Genomic DNA, 21,395 nt, shown 5'->3' on the forward strand with positions numbered 1-21,395 from the left:
TCCCTATGTAAATTTTTAAATGACAAATATTTTTTAGCATGAGTTGAAGAAGAGGCAAGGGATATTATTCCCGGCATAGTGAAAATAGTGACTTTTGAATAAAGAATTATGCTTTGCTTCTGTTTCTTAAAACTTTAATGCATTTAAGGATAAATCTAACAAAATATGTGTAAGATTTGTATGCTGGAAATTACAAAACATGAGATTAAAGACATAAAGAGAGGTATTATGCTCATGAGTTGAAAGACTCAATAGTATTAAGGTATCAATTCTCCCCAAATTGATTTACAGATTCATTGCAATCTGAATCAAAATCCCAGCAGGCTCTTTTATAGCCATTAAAAACCTGATTCTAAAGTTTATATGAAAAAGGACGGACCTACAATAGTCAAAATGATTTTCAAGTACAAAAAAACTGGAGGATTTACGCCACTTGATTTCAAAACTTACTATAAAGCTACAGTGTGCCTTCTACCACCTTTTCTTTAAGTCATCAGGAAAAGGACAATTGTGAAAAGGGGAGGGAATGAGGAACTGACATGACATGGGGATTGTAAGAGTGTTTTTAGGCACATAAATTTTAGGCAAGAGTATAAAGCGAAGTTGGGAAGCTAGGAACTGCTTCTCTTAAAACTACAAAGTCTCCATCTTGGACTTCTTCTAGCTGAGTAATTTGGCTAGAAGACTGCCAGTGCAGACTGCCAACCTCCTTAACAAAGCTCCCAGAAGTCTTTATAGTATGGGTCTTGCCTCCTCACCTAGGCTTATCACCTGCCTCACTTCTCATAACAAATAACACCCTAAAAATAGCTGACTGCTTCCCATCTCATCATATATTTCCATTCTACTGCTTGTCTTAGAGCTCTTCCTCATGTTATTATCCTGTCTTCAATGTCTTTCACTTTCTTCTTTATGTAGCTCATTCATTAAAAAGTCTCAGTTTTAGCTCAGAAATTATACTTGAGGGTTATGCAGTCTTTAACCTTCTCGTACTATTAGTCGTGTAATACACTATCTTACATGACTTAACATTTCACTATGTCTCAATTTTCCAAACAGACTGTAAATTCCTTCTGTAAAATACAGTAGCTAAAATAATTTTAAGGGATTCTGTTTTTTAATCTCAGTATACAATTTTTACTAAGTGAATCCTAAAGAATATAAATAATACCTTTTTTATGTTCTCTAGATTTTTAAAAAGATACAGAACAGGCCAGGCGCAGTGGCTCTCCCCTGTAATCCTAGCTCTCTGGGAGGCCAAGGCGGGCGGATTGCTCGAGGTCAGGAGTTCGAAACCAACCTGAGCAAGAGTGAGACCCTGTCTCTACTATAAATAGAAAGAAATTGGCCAACTAATATATATAGAAAAAATTAGCCGGGCATGGTGGCGCATCCCTGTAGTCCCAGCTACTCAGGAGGCTGAGGCAGTAGGATTGCCTGAGCCCAGGAGATTGAGGTTGCTGTGAGCTAGGCTGACGCCACGGCACTCACTCTAGCCTGGGCAATAAAGTGAGACTCTGTCTCAAAAAAAAAAAAGATTCAGAACAATATCCATATGTCCAAAACCATTTTGGTATAATTACAAAGGTAAAGGAAAAAGAAAAACCAAAACACCTTTTCAAATAAGCTTTTAGGCCTATGAATGTGATTTTAAGATCAGGAAAAGATAAGTTCTGATTCCTACTAAAATTACTAAAGCACATTCTTAAGGAATATTTGACGCACACTTTTACTCACCTTAACAGTACTGCAATGCAAACCTTTGGCCATGAGAATGTAAACCAAATCCCTTGTTAAACTGTCTTTAATTCCCAGGATAACAGTACTATAGACAGAAGGTACTTCCCACTAAAAGAAATAAAAATACATAAAGTACATAAACACACATAGAGAAAGCCAAATATAAATAGGAATCTTTCAATAATCTTCAATCACATGTAAAAAAGTCATACATAAATCATTTTTTAAAGAGAAAAGAAAATGACAGTCATAATGAAACTAATCAAAACGGAATATTCACAATGAGCCAGTTTCCAGATTGGGACTTTCTGAAGGATAATCTATACGAAAAAAAAAAATAAAACCAAAACTAGCAGTTTTATATGTATTAGCTCATGTGATCCTCACAACAATACTACGATGTAGGTACTATTATTCCCACTTTGCAAATGACAAAACTAAAATAAAGCACACAAAAGTAACTTGTCTATATTATACAGCTACTATAATAAGTATGAAGCTCAGATTCAAACTCAGGTAGTTAGTCCTAGAACCTCCTCTCATAACTAGTATGCTATACTTCTTCATCTTAAGCATTAACACTAGCCGGGTATGATGGCCCACGCCTGTAATCCTAGCACTCTGGGAGGCCAAGGCGGGAGGGTCCTTTGAGCTCAGGAGTTCGAGACTAGCCTGATTAAGAGCTAGACCCCATCTCTACTAAAAATAGAAACAAATTAGCTGGACAACTAAAAATATATATAAAAAATTGGCTGGGCATGGTGGCACATGCCTGTAGTCCCAGCTACTCAGGAAGCTGAGGCAGGAGGATCACTGAGCCCAGGAGTTTGAGGTTGCTGTGAGCTAGGCTGACACCACGGCACTCTTTTGAGACTCTGTCTCAAAAAAAAAAAAAATTAACACTAATAAATTGCATCAATATTAAGGAAGCCCAACTAATTTTTCATTCCTATTTGCATGTTTAAATTGTATAAGCTATACGTGAATTTCTGGCTGCTTTTTTACTACATCTTCAGCAGGGGAGAAGTACACAGTTAGTTAGATGTACTGCCATGCTGCTTTAATTTCTCCTGTATTTACAGATTATTTCCCCTGTATTTCCAAGGTACATCCCACTAAAATGGTGTTTTGTTTTGTTTTTTTTGAGACAGAATCTCACTCTGTTGCCCAGGCTAGCGTGAGTGCCGTGGCATCACCCTAGCTCACAGCAACCTCAATCTCCTAGGCTCAAACAATCCTGCCTCAGCCTCCCAAGTAGCTTGGAATACAGGCATGTGCCACCATGCCCCGATAATTTTTTCTATATATATATATATATATTAGTTGGCCAATTAATTTCTTTCTATTTATAGTAGAGACGGGGTCTCCCTCTTGCTCAGGCTAGTTTAGAACTCCTGACCTCGAGCAATCCACCCACCTTGGCCTCCCAGAGTGCTAGGATTACAGGCGTGAGCCACCTGGCCCGGCCTAAAATGGTGTTTTAAAAGCTATTTTATTTGCATTTTCCATGAGGAAAATTTTTAAATAGATAAACTCAGAAACAGATAAATACATTAGCTATTTTCAAAAGAACATGTAAAGCCAAAAATGTTCTGTAAAGAAGTTTTGATGAACTGGTTATATGCTGTAGGCTTCAGATATCAAGCAGGTATTAAAAAACAAAAATACCTGATATAGCATATAACAAGTATCAGCTACAGACTATATAAATAATATACTTTATACATATATTTATAGATATATTTGAAATACATGTAGATACTTTTGACAACAAATGAAATACTCATTTTTAGATGTTACTGATTTAACAGTATCTTTGTTTTGGACATATTCTCTTTCCTCTCTGTCAATTGATGTTAAAAGTGCAATTCTGGTCATGTGAGGGTCCTAAAATTGTTAAGTAAAAGGGTCCTTAGTATCAAAAAGGTCAAGGAACAGCTTTTCTATTACACAACATTGGAAAACAAGGATAAGCTACGTATGGTGACACATGCCCGTAGTCCCAGCTATTCCAGAGGCTGAGGTAGGAGGATCGCTTGAGTCTAGGAGTTTAAGACCAGCATGAGCAATACAGTGAGATTCCATCTCAGAGAAAAGAAAACAAGGGCAAGGGTAATTTTCTTACTTACTCTTGACGCAGGGTTTCTTACCTTATTAGACACTGTCCAGAACTGACGCTCAGAAGTCATACCATGTAATTCAATTAAAATCTGTCGAATCCTCCAGGGATCCACTGACAGTATAAGTTGATGCTCCAACTGACCAATGTTGACACTTGCTGAGGCTAAGAAAAAAAGATTTCTACTTCAACAGTGATTTAAAGCAAAGATATACATAAACCGATAAATATGAGAATGACAATTTACTGAGAGAAATTGTGTATGTTTGTATTACATCTATAAATTAAAAGCAGCTATCATCTTAAGATTCATTCAACATTATGTAAATTACATATTAATTTTAATCCTTGTGTAGAAAACCTAACATTGTTGTATTATAACTGTATTTAACAAATGAATGCAGTTTAAAAATATAGTGAAAATATAAACAAAGGTAAAAATCAATAATTAGTTCATGGAAAGAACTATGTGAGGCATATGGAAAGAATTAACTTATATACACTGATTCCTACTTTTGAACATAATGTGTTAACAAAAGCATAAAATGTTAATTTTGATTAATAAACATTAAGAATGTATGGTTTGTAATAGGAGAGGAAAGGAGGAGGCATTCCCTACCTAGAGAACCAAAACATGGTCATTAAAATCCCTAATTACAGGTAGGCTATCAGACACAGTCTTCACTAATGCATTTCCAGCATTTTGTGTTAATGTTATTCTTTTCCTTTACAACTGGACATTCAACCAGTTTAAATTTACTGAGGATCAAAGCAGCTAAAAGATTCTACTTCTGCTAAACCAAATGAATTTTCTGTCTCATCTACATTCAGTCTTGAAGCTTATGTTTCTTATTAATGAACAGCACTGTATTTTCCATCTATATCTCTAGGGCAAAAATGGAAGAAAAACCACAAATAAATAAGGCAAAAATGGCAACGTTGCCAAAGCTGAATGTTTAGCCAGCAGACAAGTAGCACTGAGTTATAGGCTGAAATGCATGAAAATTTGTCTCTTTCTGGTTCCAGCACCCCTTACCACTCATCTCCCCCATTTTGTTTTTATCTCCAAAAACATATTAGCAGCAGTGTTACCTTGGTCTATTTCCCCAGCTAAAATCTTGTATGTATTTAAGCCTAAATTTTCATTAACAATGAACGGACTCAGCTGTTCCAGCACCTATCTGCTTATTCAAAAATCTGTCTATATAAGCTTAGACATGAAATCTTAAAAAAAAAAAAAAAAAAAAAAAATCTGTCTATAGAAGAAAGGTAAATTTCCATTAATTACCAACACAGTATAAACTAGAACAAAGAGGCAATCCTCCAATATATTTCAATGTTAACTTGAAAAGAGGGGCAAAATGTGCCAACATTTTAGCTGGCAGACTAGAGAGCTAACCTGGGATATCATAAAATGAAGTTACAGGTTTAATGCACAGATTTACTCTAGGGGATCTCTTCCTCATCTGATCAACAAGTAGCTTTCGTTCTTCATCTTTCAACAATGTAATGAAAAGCTCATGTGAAGAAATCATGAAAACATACTGCAGATCTTCCAACCCCAGACACACATTCCTAGATCAGTAAGAAATATTGTAAAACAAAAAAGTGTATAATTTAGTTTGGGAAAAACAATAATATCAACCAATTTTTATTAATAAACACACTTATAAAGCCATCATTTCATAAATTATATAACAATATTTTAAAACCGATTTTTAAATTTCCCTTTGGTCCTTATTTAAAATTGTGATGCCAATGCCACAATATACAAAAAAAGTAATTTTACAATCCTAGAGTCTCATGTGACTACACAAATTTGAACTTAACCTTAATTTGCTTTTAAATACCAGTGACGGCCTGGTTATAAGATATGAAAAACAAATACAAAAAGATAAGTAATGATAGATACTATTCTCAAAGGACTAAGTTAAAAAAGAAGAAAAGGAAGGTACTTACTTTAAAAAAGCAGCCATGTTTCCTTTCAAAGAATCTGAAGCTTTTTCTAGATTTACTGATCTTGAACATACCTAGGAATTTGAGTAATTTTCATTTGAATATGGGTACTTTAAAAAATGAACACTATTCAAGTGATGGGCACACTAATAGCCCTAACTTAAGCATTATAAAAGCTATCCATGTAACAAAAACATTTGTACTCCCTTAATATTTTGAAAAAAATACATATAGATTATAGTTTGAAAAGTTTAGATTTAAAAACAACTGAATTTTCCTATTTCGACCATACACAAATCACAGATTTGATTAAGTAATTTAAGAGATGAGAGCAAGGAATAAAAATCCATTACAGAGGATATGAAATATGACCATTTTAATGACTGCAGGCATTATATGTAGTAAATAATAATCTGGGCCGGGCATGGTAGCTCACATCTATAATCTTAGCACTCTGGGAGGCAAGATAGCATCTCTACAAAAAAACAGAAAAATTAGTTGGATGTGGTGGCGTGCCCTGTAGTCCCAGCTACTACAGAGGCTAAAGCAAGAGGATTGCTTGACCCCAAGAGTTTGAGATTGCAGTGATCTATGACAATGCCACTGCACTCTAGCTCAGGTGACAGAGCAAGACTGTATTAAAAAAAAATAATAATAATAATAATATTCTATTTAGCACACTAGAGAGTTTCACAGAATTTATCAAGTATTTTGCCAAATTATATGAAGAGGTAAACTTATGAATCAGTAGTTCCTGTCACAAGGTAATGATGCAGATATACTTTCCCTATGTATATTAACATTGATAAACAGATACATGTTCCAAGCAGCAAAAATAATATAAATAAAAATGTCCATCATTGTGTATGTATATAGCCAAAAACTATAAACAACACAAATGACCACCATCATAAGAATGAATAAATAAATTGTGGTATGGTTCATAATATTTTATCTTATAGCAATGAAAAGAACTTTTACATAACTGGAATAAGTCACACAAATAATGTTTAGAGAAAGAAGGCAGAGAACATACATTATATGACTCCATTTACATGAAGTTCAAAATAGGCAAATTAAAAAAATACTCTTGGCTGGGCACAGTGGCTCATGCCTGTAATCCTAGCACTCTGGGAGGTCCAGGCGGGAGGTTCGCTCAAGGTCAAGAGTTCGAAACCAGAAACCAGCCTGAGCAAGAGTGAGACCCCATCTCTACTAAAAGATAGAAAGAAATTAGCTGGAAAAATAAAAATATATAGAAAAAAATTTAACCAGGCATGATATGCCTGTAGTCCTAGCTACTTGGGAGGCTGAGGCAGAAGGACTGCTTGAGCCCAAGAGTTTGAGGTTGCTGTGAGTTAGGCTGACATCTCAGCACTCTAACCTGGGCAACAGAGTGAGACTCTGTTTCAAAAAAAAAAAAAAACCACAAAAGAAAAAAGAAAACAAATACTCTTCAAGGATACATACAAAGGTATCACAACTATTTTTTAAAAAGCAAGGAAATGATTACCACAGACAGGGTGCCTCATGGGGAGGCAGGGGGGTTGATAAAGAACATTAGAAGGGCTTCCAGAGAGCTGGTAATGTATTTTTAGAACTAAGTGGTATTACTTGTGCTTTATGTACTTCTCTCAATGTCTATTACATTAAGACTGTTAAGAAAGAGAGAGAGAGACCCAGTAGAAACAAAGATTCTACAGCTCATATGAGAGACAACAGTTATGATTTGGGAGTTTTTAGTAAACAGGTAGTTGCACACCTGAGGCTATACATGAAAATTAAAAAATGACAAGATGAGTGAACCAAAGAAAGAGTTCTGTAAACAAAAACATTAAAGGGAGAACAAAAAAGAAGTCAATGATGAATGATGGACTGAGGAGAATCCAATGAAGGGTGTAGAAGAAACATGGAGGAGAACTAGAAAAAGAGCTAGAGTAGAAGACAAGGCAGACAGCAAAGAGGCACTGGATTTGGCAACTGCGAAGTCATTGGTAAGCTTAAAGTAAAATTATAAATCAAAAGGGCAAAAAAAAGTCTTACCTCAAGAAGAAAATCTATTTTCTCTTTATTAGGTCTAAGAAACAGCTGGTTAAATTGAACACTAATTGTTCTACCTTCCATTATATCACGGACTGTGTTACAGGCACAGATTTTAAAACAGATTTCATCCAAAGCTTCATTTCTGTAGAATATAAAAGTAGATGCACTAATGTTATTTTTACTACAAAAGAAAGGTATATATTACAAAACTATATTCACAAGAACTATATTCACAAGAATGAGTTATTTATTCTTGAGAGGTAAGATTTTAAGCTATCATATACTCAGGGTTAAAAAAAAAAGAATAGGTTTAGAATTTATTAAGGGACAATTCAGTTACAGATTAGGCAACACAATGAATTCTTCTATGTATAATTTTCCCCCAAGCACTTTAAAATGGACTAGATCAGGCATCCTCAAACTATGGCCCACAGGCCACATGCGGACTATAGTCCGGCCCTCCAACGGTATGAGGGACAGCGAACTGGCCCCCCGTTTAAAAAGTTTGAGGACCCCTGGACTAGATGAAGGAACATTAGAGTGGCTCCTTTGGCTGTGTTAATTTCCCCTACATTAATAAAAGTGAAAGTAATGTCAGATTCATAGGAAATTTGCAGGTATGTTCTTGATAAGCCAAGCACTTGCTCTTTCACTCAAAAATCAAAAAGTAATTTTTCAACTTACCCCTGTTGAGCTTTCTGAAAGAGTTCTCTTAGTACTGATTGCCGAAACTGGACAGGTAAACTGAAAGTTAAGTTGTCTTCAATGAAAATCTGTATTACCTCCTAGAAAACATATAGAAAGATGCATCCATTTCAAAAATCATAGCGAAGTTTCTTTACCTTAAAAAATTCTTTCTAGGCCAGGCGCGGTGGCTCACGCCTGTAATACTAGCTCTCTGGGAGGCCGAGGCGGACGGATTGCTCAAGGTCAAGAGTTCGAAACTAGCCTGAACAAGAGCAAGACCCCGTCTCTACTATAAATAGAAAGAAATTAATTGGCCAACTAATATATATAGAAAAAAATTAGCTGGGCATGGTGGCGCATGCCTGTAGTCCCAGCTACTCCGGAGGCTGAGGCAGGAGGATTGCTTGAGCCCAGGAGTTTGAGGTTGCTGTGAGCTAGGCTGATGCCACGGCACTCACTCTAGCCTAGGCAACAAAGCGAGACTCTGTCTCAAAAAAAAAAAAAAAATTTCTTTCTATAGTGGAAAATACAAGTTGAATAAAGTCATAACAATATCTTACTAGGAAAATTTTCTCTTTTTAAAATTCTAAAATTAGATTAAGGTAAAAATAGCCCTCCACCCTTTTTAAAATTGAAGATCATGAATCAAAAATGAGAAATGAAAGAGGAATCAATTCATTAAGAGGCAATTCAGCTATGTAATTTGAAAAAAAAAAAAACTTTAAATATCTTCTCATCCATTTTAAACATGGGCTCATAAAACAAACTTTAAAAATCCTAAAATGATTGATTAAAGATAATTCAGCTGCAAAAAAATATGCTAAGAAATTATTCTAACAAATTTAAATGGTTTAAAATATGTTAGTGAATTACAGAAAATATCCACATTACTACAGATTTTTTTCAGCTTTTAAGCAATGGAAAAGGAGGACAGAAAGAAGGGGTGATAGTGAGTAGGGGGGGATTTCTGGGAACAGTTAAAGCTGATCAGGTGCTACCACAAAAGTACTGGCTAAAGTGGTTTCAAAACTATACATTAGGCCGGGTGCGGTGGCTCATGCCTGTAATCCTAGCACTCTGGGAGGCCGAGGCGGGCTGACTGCTCAAGGTCAGGAGTTCAAAACCAGCCTGAGCAAGAGCGAGACCCCATCCCTACTATAAATAGAAAGAAATTAATTGGCCAACTAATATATATAGAAAAAATGAGCCGGGCATGGTGGTGCATGCCTGTAGTCCCAGCTACTCGGGAGGCTGAGGCAGGAGGATTGTTTGAGCCCAGGAGTTTGAGGTTGCTGTGAGCTAGGCTGATGCCACGGCACTCATTCTAGCCTGGGCAACAAAGCGAGACTCTGTCTCAAAAAAAAAACAAAAAAAAACTATACATTAACCACTGTTTCACCTACATAGCAAAACATGAGCATGTAGGGCTCCGCAGACGCAAGACAGCCACTTCCCATATGTGAGAAGACACACCTGTTAACAGCTGTTCAACTACTGCTTGATAATATAAGAGAGATAATATAAGAGAGATAATAAGAGAATCCTATTCAAATATAACAAATTCAATTCCTAAGATACTTCTACATACATAACTAAAGTGATGGATTTCAAAGATGCAACAAAATGGCTATTTTCCCCTCCTTGGCTATCCATTACACTATTTTGAGATTGACATATTTTGGCACTTTTATCATATTCACAGTAACACGAGCCTGTCTCTGGATAATAGTCCTCAGTTCTGGTTTATACAGGTCTTACCACTCTAGTAAGCTTCTTAAAGAACCAATTCTCTATATCTTACCACAACTGATCCTTCCCCTCCCCTCCATAAGCCCCTTTTAGGGAGATGTAACAGAAAGATCTCTAGACTTTAATAAATTCACCTGCATCTGTATTTCATCTTCAAGAGTTTAATTTTCTTCCCTAGGGCAAGCAATATTTTTAAAAAGGGCCAAGGAAAGGGGGAAGAAGTGCTATCATCTCCCTCTCTTTTATCTATTTTCTATGAAAAAAAAAAAAAAAAGAAACTCTAGATGAGAAGAGTAAACTATAAAGCTGGTATAAAACCCAACTGGAGACACAAGACTAAAAATAAGTTACAGCTTTGTCATTTTATGACTCCTGTTTTGAGTTAAATGATAATCATTACTGAGTTAAATAATTTGAGTTCAATATTAATTCACTCTCTAGAACTAAGACTTTCTTTCTTTTTTTTTTTTTTGAGACAGAGTCTCACTTTGTTGCCTAGGCTAGAGTGAGTGCCATGGCATCAGCCTAGCTCACAGCAACCTCAAACTCCTGGGCTCAAGCAATCCTTCTGCCTCAGTCTCTCAAGTAGCGCTAGGACTACAGGCATGCGCCACCAAGCCCAGCTAATTTTTTTCCATATATATTAGTTGGCCAATTAATTTCTTTCTATTTATAGTAGAGACGGGGGTCTCGCTCTTGCTCAGGCTGGTTTCGAACTCCTGACCTCGAGCAATCCGCCCACCTCAGCCTCCCAGAGTGCTAGGATTACAGGCGTGAGCCACCGCGCCCAGCCTTAGAACTAAGACTTTCTAATAAAGATTTCAAAAGCACAAATTCTAATTCCTGGTGATTTCATTACAAAACTAAAGAAAAGCACCCAGAGGGGGCAATAAAAACCTCAACAGATTAATTAATTAAGCCCTTTGCATGAGTAAAACTGTGATGACGACACGCTGAATGGCAAGGTGGCTCTGTCTGTGACTATCCACACAAACCTACCAAAACTGCCTTGCTCGCTGTGCTCCCTTTTCTCCATCAGGGTTACTATTTGTAAAGGCTAATAAAGCCAGGAACAGGCCAAAATAGATACTTCAGGACCTGTAAAACTAAAAGCTGTCTACCTGTCATTTTAAAAGCTGAAGGTTCTACTTACAGAGTTTCTTACAGAATTTATTTACTATGGGCAAACTCTATACCTTCAAGAAAGAAGAATATCAATAATGAACATCTGTACAGTGCTTTGTCTTAGAATTTATTAATAACTTCTCACTTGATTCTCATAAAAATTTTATGAAATGGGATATTACCACTATTATATAGGTCAGTCTGACAGTTTAAGTGACTTGCCCCAAATCACACAACTGGTAAACTGGTGATGCCAGGATTTGAAGTCAGTTTCATCCAACTTCCAAAATTTTTCAATTATACTATTGTATACTTGTCATACATCTTACCTGATAGTTGCCAGATCTCAAACAAATGTGGACTTGACTATATGGAGTCAACTGTTGAGATGTACTATCAGAAGAAGGTACAAGAACATCACATGCTTGACAATAGCCAGCTAACCGCTTCTCATCTATGGTACAATGAAGAGATAATGAACCTATCTGTAAAGTAAGAGGTATACACCATTATCCATTAATGTAGTAATATAAATATTCTAGCACCCCCTTAGTGCATTTTAATAGTACAAGAAAATGCTAATGAAAAATTCAAAATCAGGCCGGGCGCAGTGGCTCAAGCCTGTAATCCTAGGACTCTGGGAGGCCGAGGCGGGCGGATTGCTCGAGGTCAGGAATTCGAAACCAACCTGAGCAAGAGCGAGACCCCGTCTCTACTATAAATAGAAAGAAATTATTTGGCCAACTAATATATATAGAAAAAATTAGCCGGGTATGGTGGCACATGCCTGTAGTCCCAGCTACTCGGGAGGCTGAGGCAGAAGGATTGCTTGAGCCCAGTTGATTGAGGTTGCTGTGAGCTAGGCTGACGCCACGGCACTCACTCTAGCCTGGGCAACAAAGTGAGACTCTGTCTCAAAAAAAAAAAAAAAATTCAAAATCAGAGGAGCCATAAAAAATGAAAAGGTTAAAGGTTTAGAACAAAGGTCAGCAAAATACTGCACACAACCTGTGGTCTGTTTTTATTCATCCCTTAAACTAAGAACAATTTAGTATTGTAAACAATTTTAAAGGGGGCTGGGTGCAGTGGCTCACACCTGTAATCCTAGCACTTTGGGAGGCCACGTGTGCCCAGACGATGGCTTTAGCTCAAAAGTCCGAGACAAGCCTGAGCAAAAGCGAGATCCCATCTCTACTAGAAATAGAAAAAAATTAGCTGGGCATGGTGGTACACACCTGTAGTCCCAGCTACTTGGGAGGCTGAGGCAAGAGGATCGCTTGAGCCCAGGAGTTTGAGGGTGCTGTGAGCTAGGCTGACACCACGGCACTCTACCCCAGGCAACACAGTGAGACTGCCTCAAAAAAAAAAAACAATTTAAAGGGTTATAAAGGTACAAAAAAAAATATGCAACAGAGATTGAATATTTCCCACAAAGACTAAAATACTATCTTGGCCTCCCTTTTTTTTTTTTTTGAGACAGAGTCTCACTTTGTTGCCCAGGCCAGAGTGAGTGCCGTGGCGTCAGCCTAGCTCACAGCAACCTCAAACTCCTGGGCTCAAGCAATCCTTCTGCCTCAGCCTCCCAAGTAGCTGGGACTACAGGCATGCACCACCATGCCCGGTTAATTTCTTCTATATATTTTTAGTTGGCCAATTAATTTCTTTCTATTTTAGTAGAGATGGGGGTCACACTCCTGCTCAGGCTGGTTTTGAACTCCTGACCTTGAGCAATCCGCCCGCCTCGGCCTCCCAGAGTGAAAATGGGGATTCTTAATGGGTATAGAAAAGATCTAAATTAAATCTCTAGGGCATTTAATCAATTTCTCTATTGAAGAAAGGTGAGATTGAAGTGGGATTTTTTTCTAGGCACCAGGCATACAAAAACCTAGTTGTATATTTGAAAATTCAGTCATCTGAATCATAAAAAGAAATATGCAAATGATAAATACAGTGAGGGCTGGGCATGGTGGCTCACGCTTAATCCTAGCACTCTGGGAGTCCCAGGCAGGAGGATCACCTGAGATTAGGAGTTCCAGGCCAGCCTGTGCAAGAGTAATACACTATCTCTACTAAAAAAAAATTGAAAAATTAGCCAGGTGCCATGCTTCTGTAGTTTCAGCTAATTAGGAGGCAGAGGCAGAGGGATTGCTTGAGCCCAGGAGTTTGAGGTTGCAGTGAGCTATGATGACACCACAGCACTCTATATCCAGGGCTACAGAGAGAGCTCAGTCTGTCTCAAAAAAGAAAAAAAAAGAAAAAAGAAACAGTGAAAGTTTACTCTTATTAGTAATTAAGGAAAGGCAAATTTATAAAATATACTATATTTCACCCATCAAATGAGGAAAAATTTTTTTGAAAAAAACACTGCTGGCCGGGCGCGGTGGCTCACGCCTGTAATCCTAGCACTTTGGGAGGCCGAGGCGGGCGGATTGCTCAAGGTCAGGAGTTTGAAACCAGCCTGAGCAAGACCCCGTCTCTACCAAAAATAGAAAGAAATTAATTGACCAACTAAAAATATATATACAAAAAAAAAATTAGCCGGGCATGGTGGCGCATGCCTGTAGTCCCAGCTACTCGGGAGGCTGAGGCAGAAGGATCGCTGAGCCCCGGAGATTGAGGTTGCTGTGAGCCAGGCTGACGCCACGGCACTCACTCTAGCCTGGGCAACAAAGTGAGACTCTGTCTCAAAAAAAAAACAAAAAAAAACAAAAAAAAACACTGCTGATTGGAGTACCCTGAGAGAAATATACCTGGAAAACAATTTGGTTTTATAAATTACAGCCTTTAAAAAATAACCATTGACATGGTAATTTTACTTGTAGGAATTTAACTTGAAAGCATCGAATATCTAAACAAAAATTTAGGCTTGAAGATGTAAACATCGCAACTTTATAATAAAGAATAAACAACCTAAATGCCCAAATGTAATTATACTTACCTCTGCAATTAGCTCTTTGGTTCTAAAAAATTTTTCTCTGGCATTTTCATAGACAGCTGAATTTGTGGAGCCTTGCTGGAAGTATGCTGCACCCAAATCATAACACACCTAAAATGGGAAACAATACCAATTTGCTCCATAATTTTTCACATGCATAAGAGCATACAATTCAAAATTACCTTTATCTTAGGAAAACAGAAAAAAAAAAGACATAGAAAAAACATATTCCAAAGACCAGTGCTATAATACAATGCTCTTACTCACAAGCAACATAAACCGATTTTGATTGATTTAAGCAGAAAACTGATTTACTGATGAGATTTCAGGTAGCCTACACCAAAGAATCAGGCTGGGAAACAAAAGGGGTTAAGGGAGGCACACAGAATGAGAGCCAAAACTGGTCTAGTGAAGATACCACTGTAGCCATTCTCAACATTAGATTCCATGGTTCATGTCACCTGCAGCCACCAGCACCAGCAACTGAAAGCAGCTGCTACACTCCTGCAAGTGGTACCCCTGAAACTAGATTTTACTGCATTGTTGCTGCTGCCCATCGCCACTGTGGATTCTCTATCACCTCCAATTCTTTGACTTGCTCCTGATTCATAGTCTAAAATAAGTTATCTGCCAAACCTCTGTGACATGCCTGCCCTCAAGCAGAATGAGGCTAAAGAAAGACAGTATTTGGATATTTCAATTTCTTTTATAGGCAGGCTCTGCCTTCCACAAGTCTCAAAAGGTAGGGAATTCTTCTAATACAGAAAAGGGGAACAGACAGATGCTAGGGAGCCCCCCCAAAAGTGGGGATACACAAATGTCTACCATAATAGACTGGCTAAGGTAAATTTAAAAATTTAAATTAACAGCTATAAAACAATATTACGTTTGCAGTTGTCTTTTGTTTTATAAGATACGTTCTTTCTCTACAGTGGCACAACCATAACTCACCGTAACCTCAAATTCCTGAGCTCAAGTGGTCCTCTCACCTCAGCCTTCCTAGTAGCTGGGACTACAGGCATGTACCACCACATCCAGCTAATTTTTTAAAAATTTTTTGTAGGGACAGGGTCTCACCATTGCCCAGGCTGGTGTCAAACTCCTGGCTTCAAGTGCTCCTCCCACCTCAACCTCCCAAAAGTGTTCCTATTACGGGCATGAGCTACCATGGCCAGCCCCAGTTGTCTTTTTCTAAAGATAGAATTTGTATATTTTTCCAAGAACTTTCTTAGATTGATAGCTAGAATCACTGAATGCAGAACTCAAAGAAAGCTCAGGGCCAGGCGGGTTGGCTCACACCTGTAATCCTAGCACTCTGGGAGGCCAAGGCAGGCGGATCCTTTGAACTCAGGAGTTTGAGACCAGCCTGAGCAAGAGCGAGACTCCTGTCTCCACTAAAAATACAAAGAAATTAATTGGCCAACTAAAAATATATAGAAAAAAATAAGCTGGGCATGGTGGTGCATGCCTATAGTCCCAGCTACTTGGGAGGCTGAGGCAGAAGGATCACCTGAGCCCAGGAGTTTGAGGTTGCTGTAAGCTAAGCTGATGCCACGGCACTCTAGCCCAGGCAACACAGTGAGACTCTGTCTCAAAAAACAAATAAACAAACAAAAAAAACTCAGATTATTTAGCTCAATTCGATCATTTTATGGATAAGAATACTGTGGCCTGGGCCAGGCGTGGTGGCTCATGCCTGTAATCCTAGCACTCTGGGAGGCTGAGGCAAGCGGATTGCTCCAGGTCAGGAGTTCAAAACCAGCCTGAGTGAGACCTCATCTCTACTAAAAATAGAAAGAAATTAATTGACCAACTAAAAATATATATACAAAAAAAAAATTAGCCAGGCATGGTGGCGCATGCCTGTAGTCCCAGCTACTAGGGAGGCTGAGGCAGCAGGATTGCTTGAGCCCAGGAGATTGAGGTTGCTGTGAGCTAGGCTGATGCCACAGCACTCACTATAGCCTGGGCAACAAAGAGAGACTCTGTCTCAAAAAAAAAAAAAAAAAAAAAAGAATACTATGGCCCAGAAAGTGACATAAAATGCACATAACTAAGCAATGGCAGAACCTAGGCTTGGACCCAGATCCCAAGGCTACTAATATACTGTCTCAAGTTTATTCTACACATGAGTGACACATCAATCTTATAAATCTGACTTTAAAAGTCTTTAATTATTCCCCCAAAGAGAAGAAAGTTCAAATTCCTAGGCCTGATCTGTAAGGATCTCAGAACCTGGCTTAACTTCTCTCTCTAACCTTCTCTATTATCTTCTTTTAATTATACCAATCTTCTCAATTCTCCATTCACATCAAATCCTAGAAGTGAGCTTTATTCTATATCCCAAATCTCCATTTATACCAAACCAACCTTACCCAACAGATACTTATTCCTCTTCCAAATTCCTAAGCTGTTAACAGTGTCTGGTACTCATCACAGAACCACTCTGTACTGATAGGTCTTATTAGATACGGTTCTGTCCTGTTTAATGAATTAAGGTGAATTCTTCTCAGCCTCTACAACATTGCTTTGCACTACTTAGCCCAGACTAAATATTTGGCTAATTTTCATTCAGAGAGCTACTCCCATCTGGAATAAAAGAGTGCTAAATGAGTAAAAAATAAATAAATGCAAACATGCACATATACATGCAAACATATTATAGCTATATGTAATTTCCCTTTCCAGGCAAAGATAAAAGTACAAAGCAACAAAAAGATATTTTCAAGCATTACTATCGTAACTGACTAGCCACGAAAATGAATTTAAATGTTCTAGTTAAGGGGGGGAGGGTGTCAATAGATGAAAAAAAAAATCTGATAATGAAGCTGCCCTGAAGGACAATAATACTGGTTTTATTGGGAAAAAATTTAAATTTTTTTCTTTAGAGTCTCAGGTAAATTTTAGTAAAGAATGTATAATACTTTAAATATAATCACTCCAAGAAATGACTATTACCATTAATTTGCCATTCAAAAGCCAGGAATTATCACTCATCTATGTAATTAAAAAAATACTTGCTAGGCCAGGCGTGGTGGCTCACACCTGTATGTAATCCTAGCACACTGGGAGGCGGAGGCAGGAGGATCACTCGAGGCCAGGAGTTCAAGACCAGCCTGAGCAAGAGCGAGACCCCCATCTCTACCATAAATAGAAAGAAATTAGCCAAACAACCAAAAGAATAGAAAAAATTAGCCAGGCATGGTGGCATGTGCCTGTAGCCCCAGCAACTTGGGAGGCTGAGGCAGGAGGATGGCTTGAGCCTAGGAGTTGGAGGTTGCTGTGAGCTAGGCTGAAGCCATGGCACTCTAGCCTGGGCAACAAAGTGAGACTCTGTCTCAAAAAAAAGTACTTGCTAAAGTTTACCTAGCACATATAGGTGTTTTATAGTTTTGTTTTCAGGTTATATCATCTACCATATTATAAAAATCAGAATTGTTACTAATAACTCTTAAACAGACTGTGAAAGATTATGAGACACTATAGTACCAGTAGCATTCCTATATGCAAGTTACATCAATGATTTACACTCTAGAACCAGCTAATCTGAAAAGGCACCTTTCCCAACACTGTTAGGACTACTGCCCCTTTCCAGAATGGGAAATAGTGATGATAGAAGTCAGGCCAACTCATTCAACTAAAGAATATAGTTTAGAAGGTACTATCCTAGTGGTCCTCTTTAGGCAATCACTGAATATTTTTAAAATTTCCATTATACTCAAGGCTCTGTGCTAGAAGTGAAGATGCAAAATATGTACTAAAAAAGGAGACCTCAAAGAGTTTACAATATAGCAGGGAAAAAGACAAACACATAATATCTGACAATAAGCATCAACTGAAAGCTGTCAAAGGAATTAGGACCCAGAGTTAAGAGAGAGCAGACAAACTAAAGGACCTTGAAAAGCTAGACATTTTTTCTAGGGGCCTAGATTTTTTCAAAGTCTAGCACAATATTACTTTTTGTTTTGTTATGGTCTGATTGAATTTCAAATAACACAAATGAACTGAAAATTAGTTATATATGCACTGCATTCTCAGTATTTAAACTCTGTCTCCTAAATACAAGTAAGAAATTATTTCAGAGACAATAAATTACATATAAATTACATATTTGCCTTCCATTTCTTTTAGCAAAATTTCAAGTGAAGTCTTATAAAAAGTATACAAATACAATGCAAACAACTTTTTTTTTCTTTTTGAGGCAGAGTCTCACTTTGTTGCCTAGGCTAGAGTGAGTGCCTTGGCATCAGCCTAGCTCACAGCAACCTCAATCTCCTGGGCTCTAGCAATCCTACTGCCTCAGCCTCCCAAGTAGCTGGGACTACAGGCATGCGCCACCATACCCGGCTAATTTTTTGTATATATATATTTTAGTTGGTCAATTAATTTCTTTCTATTTATAGTAGAGATGGGGTCAATTAGTTGGTCAATTAATTTCTTTCTATTGGTCAATTAATTTCTTTCTATTTGGTCAATTAATTTCTTTGGTCAATTAATTTAGTCAATTAATTTCTGGTTAGAAATTAATTGGTCAATTAATTTCTTTCTATTTGGTCAATTAATTGACCAAATGGTCAATTAATTTCTTTGACAATTGGTCAATTAGTTGGTCAACTGATTTAGTTGGTCAATTAATTTCTTTCTATTTATAGTAGAGATGGGGTCTCGCTCTTGCTCAGGCTGGTTTTGAACTCCTGACCTCGAGCAATCCGCCCGCCTCGGCCTCCCAGAGTGCTAGGATTACAGGCACCAGCCACCACCCCGGGCTACAAAGAACTTTTAATAGCATCTTAAGTCAAAGTCGATGAGACAAAGGCAGAAATAAATGCTAATTAAAAATACTAGAATAATCTCATATAAGATCTTCAAAAATATTGTCATATATTGGTTAAATAGTGAAATAAATACCTGGCACTGCATTTCCTCAGTTTTGATTTTCAATCCAGCAGTAGAACTCTCAGTTTCTCCATTTACCATGCCTGGTTCCATGGCCAATAAATCTAGGGTTCTCATTGTATGGACATAAAGATCCTTGTTTAATTTTAGGGCTGCCTCTAGTACCAAAATAGAATCAGCAGCTTGTTCTTTTAGCTACAAAAATTCAACAAATTAAAATATAAAAATGTCAATTAATTATACTAACCAAAAGTTATTTACAGGATATTTTAGTGTACTAAGCTAATAAAATTTTTGTTAACACAGCCAGAGTACAATTAAATTTGTTGAAATAAGGTTATCTTAAATGAAAAAAAGTTCCTACTGTGAAATTAGAAAACCTAAAAAACAAGAAAAATTGGTATCTTTCTTCTATAGAAAAGAAAGCAAGAGAAATGCTTTAAAGATTTCCACTGTTCCATTTGATTTATTCAAGAAATGTTTGCATGCTTCACTGTGCCAGCCATTTTACTAGGCACCAGATAACAAAAATAAAATGACGCAGGCTTTCTGCTTCCACATTCAAAATACTATAGCATATTTGCTTTATATCGCTACAGATTGTTTCTTATCTTCCCTCTCCTCCTCCAGTTCCTACCTACACCTCACATGGTATCTAGAACATTGTAGTTGTTAAATAATTAGAGATCATTTTTATTTTTGTTTTTTTCCAACACATCCAGAACACAGAAACAGAGATGTTTAAATTACAGAAACTCCCACATTCCTACTTTTATATTAAGTAGATCAACTAAAAAATAACTATTTTTATAATTTTCTGATTATAAAAATTTAAAAGTATAATACATGTTTATTGTAGAATTTTTGGAAAATACAAAACAACATAAACGCATCACTTGTAAGATCAATTACTTATATCTGCTAAAATATCATGAAATATTCAATAATAGAATTCGTGGTAAAGTTGAAAATACCAATAAAGTTGAAAATCTGTATGATTTAAATATTACCTAAATTCTAACAGTAAAATATAACAGTATATATATGTAAAATATAACAGTATAATAATATCATTAGTACCTAGACCTTGGAAACTTTCATTTACTTAAAATTAGAAGATGCATCCTAGCTCTCTGGGAGGCTGAGGCGGGCGGATCGTTTGAGCTCAGGAGTTCGAAACCAACCTGAGCAAGAGCGAGACCCCGTCTCTACTATACGTAGAAAGAAATTAATTGGCCAATAATATATATAGAAAAAATTAGCCGGGCATGGTGGCGCATGCCTGTAGTCCCAGCTACTCGGGAGGCTGAGGCAGGAGGATCACTTGAGCCCAGGAGTTTGAGGTTGCTGTGAGCCAGGCTGACACCACGGCACTCACTCTAGCCTGGGCAACAAAGTGAGACTCTGTCTCAAAAAAAAAAAAAAAAAAAAAAAAAAATTAGAAGATGCATCTATACATGCTCTAAATGTGTTCCAGAAATTTCAGTGTAACTAATACTAATACTTACCACTTTCAAAATGTTTTCTGTTAGCTCTTTTTCCTGTTGCATCTGATTCATACTAAAAGACAAATGATTAAAAGAAGAAGAGTATCAAAAGTTACTCTCAGACCAAAAATGCAAAACATAAGAACATCAATTTTTTTTTTTTTTTCCAGACAGAGTCTCACTCTGTTGCCCGGGCTAGAGTGCCATGGTGTCACCCTAATTCACAGCAACTTCAAACACCTGGGCTCAAGCAATCCTCCTGCCTCAGCCTCCTGAGTAGCTGGGACTTACAAGGCATGCGTCACCATGCCCGGCTAATTTTTTCTATATATATTTTTAGTTGTCCAGATAATTTCTTTCTATTTTTAGTAGAGATAGGGTCTCACTCTTGCTCAGGTTGGTCTCAAACTCCTGAGCTCAAACCATCCGCCCACCTCAGCCTCCCAGAGTGCTAGGATTACAGGCGTGAGCCACTGTGCCTGGCCTGGAACATCAATCTTGACAGTAAGGTTCCATTTAAATAAAAGTATTTTTAATGCTATCTCTTTTCATGCTTAAAAAAACAAAACCTCCAACTATTATGAGCTCATACCAATATTTTCTCATTTGCTTTGCATATTAAAAAAGAAGAAAACCCCCTCAATTTAAGAGTAAAACT

The 21,395-nt window shown here is 37.3% G+C and overlaps 1 protein-coding gene across 2 annotated transcripts in view; it reads right to left on the minus strand.

Annotated features, from left to right (window-relative positions):
• The window catches only part of INTS8 (integrator complex subunit 8), a 53,140-nt gene that overhangs the window by 26,108 nt on the left and 5,637 nt on the right, over nucleotides 1–21,395 (minus strand). For both annotated transcript variants that reach the window (XM_076005153.1, XM_076005152.1), the window contains exons 5-14: nucleotides 20,759–20,810; nucleotides 19,263–19,445; nucleotides 14,358–14,465; nucleotides 11,749–11,904; nucleotides 8,543–8,643; nucleotides 7,859–8,000; nucleotides 5,819–5,889; nucleotides 5,259–5,434; nucleotides 3,891–4,024; nucleotides 1,738–1,848 (exon numbers count right to left, since the gene is read on the minus strand). In XM_076005153.1, coding sequence (XP_075861268.1) covers nucleotides 1,738–1,848; nucleotides 3,891–4,024; nucleotides 5,259–5,434; nucleotides 5,819–5,889; nucleotides 7,859–8,000; nucleotides 8,543–8,643; nucleotides 11,749–11,904; nucleotides 14,358–14,465; nucleotides 19,263–19,445; nucleotides 20,759–20,810 — 1,234 coding nt within the window. The remainder of the gene's footprint in view (nucleotides 1–1,737; nucleotides 1,849–3,890; nucleotides 4,025–5,258; nucleotides 5,435–5,818; nucleotides 5,890–7,858; nucleotides 8,001–8,542; nucleotides 8,644–11,748; nucleotides 11,905–14,357; nucleotides 14,466–19,262; nucleotides 19,446–20,758; nucleotides 20,811–21,395) is intronic.

The sequence above is a fragment of the Microcebus murinus genome, chromosome 7 (assembly GCF_040939455.1).
Source record: "Microcebus murinus isolate Inina chromosome 7, M.murinus_Inina_mat1.0, whole genome shotgun sequence".
Classification (NCBI taxonomy): domain Eukaryota; kingdom Metazoa; phylum Chordata; class Mammalia; order Primates; family Cheirogaleidae; genus Microcebus; species Microcebus murinus.